The sequence below is a fragment of the Acanthisitta chloris genome, unplaced genomic scaffold, assembly GCF_000695815.1.
Source record: "Acanthisitta chloris isolate BGI_N310 unplaced genomic scaffold, ASM69581v1 scaffold25716, whole genome shotgun sequence".
Taxonomy (NCBI): Eukaryota; Metazoa; Chordata; class Aves; order Passeriformes; family Acanthisittidae; genus Acanthisitta; species Acanthisitta chloris.
Genome location: NW_008679271.1, coordinates 7,314 through 14,461, shown reverse-complemented (window position 1 = coordinate 14,461; position 7,148 = coordinate 7,314). Strand labels below are relative to the sequence as shown.

Below are 7,148 nucleotides of genomic sequence, written 5' to 3'. Positions count from 1 at the left end.
CAGCATAATGTTGCAGCCGAAGGACAAGCTATCTGGGAAAGCTCTGCAATGTTGCAAGCCCAAGGATGAACTATCCTGGGAAAACAAAGAAGGATTCTCCAGAGAATAAAGGAGACTTCTTCACAGCTGCAGCTGCAAGCAGAAATAGTATATAAATGGAACCTGCAGAGCTTAGGTAATGCTAAAGTGAATAATAGGTATAGTTGTCCTGCAAGCTAAGAAAGTATACAAATGGAACTTTTAGGGTTTAGGTAATGGTTATGCAATGGTAAAGAGAACAATACGCATAGTTATTCAGGCACTGTGTAAGAGAAGGACTGAGCTAACAATAAAGTTTGAAGGCTTTTGCAGAACCTCATATTGAGTGTTTTGTGTCTTCCCTGCTTGTGAGCTCTCCGCAGGCCAGAATCAATGATACAGAACAATTAGTAGTAAAGAAGACCATGTTTCTCTGTGATCTCTTTGTTTAAGTGATTAATGTAACCACCTAAGAAGAAACATTCTTTACTACTCTGTACATCTTGCAGCAACATGTGCTCAGGCAGCTGTGTAACCCATTTTGGCATGAAGAGGCTATTTGCTCTTAGAGAAGTTCACAGCTGAAAATAAAAACAGGAGGAAAAACCACATCCTGGTATAGAACAGAGCTAAACGTGTTTGGGATAGAGAGGTGGGCATAATTTTGAGAATAAAAATAGTGTAACACATTTAATCACTAGAAAAATTAAAAGCTATAGAATCATACCAAATACCATGTTAATTACAGCTCAACATACCTTTTTCTTGGTGATGTTTAGTTTACTTCCAATAACTTTTGCCATTTTCTGTCTGCTCCCTCGGTTGGACAGCATAGCTGTGAAACAGTCCAATGCCTGCCAAGGGGAAAAGCAACTTCTTGATCACCAATGGAGCATGATTTGAGCTGGCAAGCTCATCTAAATGAGCCCAAAGCCAACCCTGCTTCATCAATAAGATTATTTCAGTGTCTACAGGTTGAGTCAAACAACAGAGGTCAAAAGGATGTAATAAGAACTGCTAAACTCTGCAGTGTAGTGGGTTTCTACCACAAATAAGAATTTCTCAATGCCCAGTCACAGTCTTACATGAATGGCCCAAAATGGAGAAGAAAGTAACACTACGATCTCACATCTCCAAACTGCCTCTGACTGATGCACTCCCAAAACATTCCCAAACCAGAATGCAAACTGATGCATAGGAAAGCAGAAAAGAAGCCTCATGCTACAATAAAAAATAGGGCATAAAAATTTTACTCTCAGTTGTTTGCAATCCCAGCTCCTATCAGCTAAAGTCATTTTGCAGCATGTTGTTTGTGCAACAGCAGTTCAGTCTTCCAGCACATTACTGCAAACAGAATCACAGATCAGTGAGGGTAGAAGGGACCACAGTGGTCATCTGGTCCCTACTCCAGCAGGGCCAGCCTAGAGCTCATGGCTCAGGGCTGTGTCCAGAGGGGTCTGGAATATCTCCAGTGAGGAGAATCCACGACCTCTCTGGGCAATCTGTTCAATGCTCAGGGACTGCACAGCAAAGAAGTTCTTCCTCCTGTTCAGGTGGAACTTCCTGGGCATCAGTTTGTGCTGTTCCCTCTTGTTTGATTGTATTCCACCCCGAGAAGAAAACCTCCCTAGTGGCCAGTGAAACCTCTGATCAGACAGATCACAAACACTCCAACTGCAGTCCAACTGCTTCAGACAAAACTAAACATCAATTCCCATCTCACATTCCCAAGCAGAGTATTTTGTGAGACAATGCTAGGACTTGGGTCAGCAAGTTCTATACCAAGTCTCACCGCACCTCCTGAAAAATGTTCATTGCTGTGGTTGGGGAGTTGCTGTTGAAGCTGTAAGCAATCCTGCTGCACCAGTTCAGTAGGTCTCTGAAGAGAAACAGTACACAAAGATTTGGTACAAACAAGCCCAAACACAAAGCACCTTCCTTCATGTTCAGCTTAGGTCGTTGCATTACTTCTGGCAGCTGCTGTGTAAGTTGTGCAGGGGAGGACACACATTTGGTGACCATAGAGAATAACAGTGCTGCTTTCTGAGATGTTGCTTAGAAATAGACAATACATACTCCACTAACCCATAAAGGAACTCTGAAACTTAAAGCCCGGAAAGGTATAAAGCCTCCTATTTTTTCATAGAATCATCAAGGTTAGAGAGACCTCTAAGATCACTGAGTCCAACCATGAACCTGTCACTGCTGGAACCCCCAAACCCTAACCCAGATCCTCCAGTGCCACATCAGACACCTCTGAAACACCTCCAGGGATGGTGACTGCACCACCTCCCTGGGCAATATCCCAGGGCCTCAACACCACAACAGGCAAAACATTTCTCCTCACATCCAATCTGACTCTGCCCTGGCTCAGCTCAAGGCCATTCCCTCTCTCCTCTCCCTGCAGCCCTGGCAGGAGAGGAAACAAACTCTCCTGTCTCTGGAACTAACTCTTCCAATCAACATATAAAAGACAACCTTAGAGATAGTTCTCGTCCTTCCAGATTTGGTTTATGTTCTGATCTTGGTTCTGATGAGTCTTCTGGCATGTGAGTGGAGGCAGCAGCATTGTTTCCTGATGCCTGATACTTCTCTCCTGTGAGGTCAATGAAAATGTCCAGCAAGTTATCCATTACAGGAGTGAGGTTGGGGTATCTCCTTTGAAGGACCTGAAAAGAGAAGAAACAAAAGAGAAAACAAGTTTTACAAACAACCATTAGCATGGAAAGCAAACCACCAGCCCCACATATGTTAGGGGGAGGCACTTCAATAGACACTTAACCCAGGAATCTAAACAAAACTGCTCTCTTGCAATCTCTGGGTGGACTTGATGATCTTAGAGGTCTCCTTCAACCTTGATGGTTCTATGATTCTGTGTCTCCACCAATCTGTCTCCAGAGGCCTCCCCATGCATCCACTGCTTCTCTTCCTACCAAATCTACAAGTATCAAGTGCTGTTCTTAACCCATTCCTAACAACTACCTGACACATGAAAGAGAAAGAAAAACACAGATATTGAAGGTCACCCTTAAACCTACTCCTGAACAAGTCCAAAGGAGTGAGTGAATCCTACTGAAAAAATATCTTCTTCCTTCCAGAAAATTCAGAACATCAGATCCTGTTCTGAGTTCTGTAGCTCTCACCAGAGGATTCTAATTGCATATGAGTTCTGAGCTCCTCTAATTTAAGAGCTACACAAAGGAAACATCTCCAAGAGATGCTAACCAAAGATGTCAGTAGAAGCAGCTATTTTGAGTTGAGAACTGACCAATTATTTTTCAACTCAAAGCTCAGAACTCAGAGTACACTCAAATTTCTTTATCTCTCTGCTTTAAAATCTCTGTGGGCTAGTAAGGGGCAAAGTCACTTGATTCTTAGACCCTTACAAAGCAGATTGTGTTCTTCAAGGCACCTTCCAGGAATCTTTGTCCAACTGACTTCAAATTTTCCTGAAGAACTGCCCACTTACTTCAAAACTGGCAGGACAAAGCTGAAATTCTAAGGGTCTACTGTGGGACTTGAAGATAAAAATAAAGACTGAATTTCCTTCTGAGAAACATTTACCATCCTCAATTGAAACCATTATTCACATGCCACCACACAGCAACACACTCCATACCTCCTTGAGCTCTCCTTTGCTCATGTTATCCAGGTGTACTTTGGTCCAGTACTTGTCCAGAAGAGCAGCATGGCTGTTTTGCTGCCTGTACCAACCTCCAGCACAACTGAATATCCTACATGAAAACAAGAACAAACAGAATATCGTGTGCTGCTGCAGAATTCAACACCTTCAATGCGGGTGAGGCAACCGAAAGAGTTGAATACAAAAAGATTCCATTCTGGAAAAAGTAGATCAGATAAATCAAAGTTTCATAGTAAGTGAAAGGGTTGGAATGGAACGTAGAGATGATCCAGCCCTAACCCCCTGCCCTGGGCAGGGACACTTCTCACCAGAGCAGGTTGCTCAAGGCTCATCCAACCTGGCTTTGAAATCATAAATCTTCTTCACACAACAATGCTGTGGTAGTTTGTTTTGGCTGGTTTTTCTAGTTGATTTTGTAGGGTTCTCCTCAGCAAGGTTAATCCCTTCATCTGTGCTGAAGAGACCTTTCTGTCCAGAGACTGGATTCACCCAGTAGTAATAAAGCTGATTTCAAGTGAAAAAAAAATCCTTTCAGTTTCTACAGTTCCTATTGCTTGTTAACTGGAGATTTCTAAAATACTCCTGCTCAAGTACCTTACATTCAAAACTACCTTGGACTCCATTCATGCTCTCAATCTCATTAACTTTACCAACTTACCTCCTGGTTGCAAAAAACTGGAATCCTGGGGATACTTTTAAACAGTCACCACGACCAGGAATCAGTAATTCTCTTTTCTCCAAAAGAGGAATCAGCACAGAGATCTGGAAAAAGAAAAATCATTACACTGTTTTTTTTTGGTGAAAGTGTAATAGAGAGCACAGCACATCCATCCACACTCATGTCACACTGGAGGTACTGGAGCAATTCCACTGAGCACTGTTATGTTGTCAGCAACTGCCAAGGCACTCCACAGGAATTCCAAAATCTCCAGAAATTTTAATCAGCAGTGGAAGTTAGGGGTGCAATGTTTAGCTATCTTCGTTCACCTCTATTCAGATTCAAAGATAAATCTCTACAGTGACCAGATCAGCTTTGGGCACTCACTGCCCAAAGGCCATTGAGGCACTGAGCAAGTCCAGCCAAGGGCAACGAGGGCAGCAAAGGGCAGAGCACATGGGCAAGGGCTGAGGGAGTTGGGTTGGTCAGCCTGGAGAAGAGGCTCAGAGGAGGCTCTGAAGAAAGGGAGACTGTGTTGAATGTGGGATACTCCTTGGGTCATGCTTATGATGAGTGCAAGGAGTCCACAGAAGCAGTAAGTGCATGAACCCCTAGCAGAGAACTGTCTAGTACAATCAAGCAGCACTTTTTAGACATGTTCTATATTTCAGATGCCTAGAACCCAGTTGAACTCTCAGGATGTTCAGTCACACAAATGATGCTCTACAGAGAAGATATGAAAGGAAAAAAGCTCTTTGCAGAGTGTCTGGCAGGCCCACACAGCAAAGCATCTCTACCACATTGCTCTGGCAGATAAGGTGTTTTCAGAAGCAATTACTACAAAAGGCAGAGATGACAGTCTAATAGTCATTCTGGAGCTGAAAACAAGAAAGCTGTTAAACCCTACACTGCTTAATGTAACAATACATCTTTTAATATCCAAACCAGAGGTGATAAAAAAAACAAAAAAGAAGGCACACACAACAAACACTTTCAGATCTCATTAACAGCACCAGCCTAACACACTGATGATGTTCTGTGGTGGTCAAGGTCACCTTTGCTTTCAAATACTACAACATGATTTAACAGGCACATAATTATCAGTGTCAATTCCAACCTGCAGAGTGAAATTTGGCATCAGCCATGACTACTCTGTAGCAATGACAACAACTGCCACGGTGTGCTAATATGGGAACAAAGACAGGTTGATTGCCTCTAACCCTTTTAAAGGAGCAGCATTTCCACAGGCTGTCTCACAACCCCTGGTGACTAGACTCCCAACGTTGCCATCATAACCAGTGCCCTACAGTCAACACAAACCTACATACCACATCCAGAGGAGCATAATCAATATCCTCCAGAAGTATCCAGTGGCCTTTGGTAACAGCTTGTGTCAAGGTTCCAGGCTGCCAGACAAACTCCCCTGGCACATCTGTGCAACGATACATACCCAGCAGTGTCTGTGACAGAAACAATGAGCAAGTTAGAGACCTGGTCATTTCATCCCTTAAAAAAATCTCAAAGAATAACAGACATGACCAAAGTTGGCACGTAAGTAACGTTTACTTAGCCCACACATCACTAAACAATCCACCTAGTCATCTGTGCCCAGCATTACTCTTGTTCTAGTTAGGCAAAGTTTCCCCACTTTGCATCTATGATAATCTAACTGAAACACAATATTTAAAACAAACTGGGAGTGAATTTATGACCTTAATTGACAAACTATCTGAAGTCTAACCTAAAAATCCATCCAGGGTCGCACTGACCTTCATTTTACATTATGAAAAGTCTCTAGCTGAGGTAGGAAAAGCAACTGTAAAGCAAGTTATTCAGAGGTCAAAACCAGTGAATTGTTGCTTCTCTCTACAATTGCAACTTCCAGATTTTTGTTTAAATGATTAAGTTCATGGTTTTACAGCTACAAATTTTGTACCTCAAACTTCATCACTTAGCCACATCTACAAAAAGATACCCTTGTGGAGAACAGTTGTGAGATGGTGAGATCAGCTGTTCTGTGCAAAGAAGGTGCATGTGCATGGTAATAAAACCCTTCAAATAACACTTCTGGTAGATCCTAACCACCCTAGGAAACGAAATGTAAACCAAGCCAAACAATGTAAATGGATTCAAGCTCAATTCAAGCTATATATGCAAGTCCAGGAGAATGTGAAATGATGATTCCCTCTGGTTTTAGCTCTACAGATAGAACTGGATCACTAGTAGATAAGTGGAAGTCTCCTGAACAGCACAGGATCTTACTTCATCTCACCTCTATCACCAAAAAACTGCACCAGACTAAACTGATGTCAGCTCATGGAAACTGAAATAAAAGGGTTCCTATGACTTTTAGCACCATCTTGAACCATATTAGAACCATCACTTTTCCAATATAAACCAATTTTTAAAATTAAAAACAACTCCAAAACTAAAGAGCTCTTTTCACATAGAAAAACACTGACGAACCATCATTTGAATGATACAGATACAGCACAATTATGCACAGACTTTAAAACTCATTGAAGCTTAACTGTTGTTTTTCTTTGCATTTATTATTCATTCTCATCACTAATAAGACCAATCCCACAGAGCTGGGCACTGTGGGGTGTTTGGGTAAACAGTTAAACATTATCTTGTGAATAAAACATCAACAGTGTGTCCTGGTGGCTCAGGGGCCAATGGAATCCTGGGATGCATTGGGAAGAGCATTGCCAGCAGGTCAGGGAGGTGATCCTGTCCCTCTGCTCAGCCCTGGGGAGGTCACACCTGGAGTGCTGTGTCCAGTTCTGGATCCTCAGGGCCAGAGGGACATGGAGCTCCTGCAGCAGG

General features: G+C 42.5%; 1 protein-coding gene across 1 annotated transcript in view; it reads right to left on the bottom strand.

The window, feature by feature from the left end:
• LOC103804615 (midasin-like) overlaps window positions 1-7,148 on the bottom strand; it is a gene marked incomplete at both ends in the record, with an annotated part of 16,617 nt that overhangs the window by 5,619 nt on the left and 3,850 nt on the right. Inside the window, 6 exons of the mRNA XM_009077228.1 lie at window positions 777-872; window positions 1,816-1,897; window positions 2,497-2,687; window positions 3,638-3,752; window positions 4,320-4,423; window positions 5,648-5,779. Coding sequence (XP_009075476.1) covers window positions 777-872; window positions 1,816-1,897; window positions 2,497-2,687; window positions 3,638-3,752; window positions 4,320-4,423; window positions 5,648-5,779 — 720 coding nt within the window. The remainder of the gene's footprint in view (window positions 1-776; window positions 873-1,815; window positions 1,898-2,496; window positions 2,688-3,637; window positions 3,753-4,319; window positions 4,424-5,647; window positions 5,780-7,148) is intronic.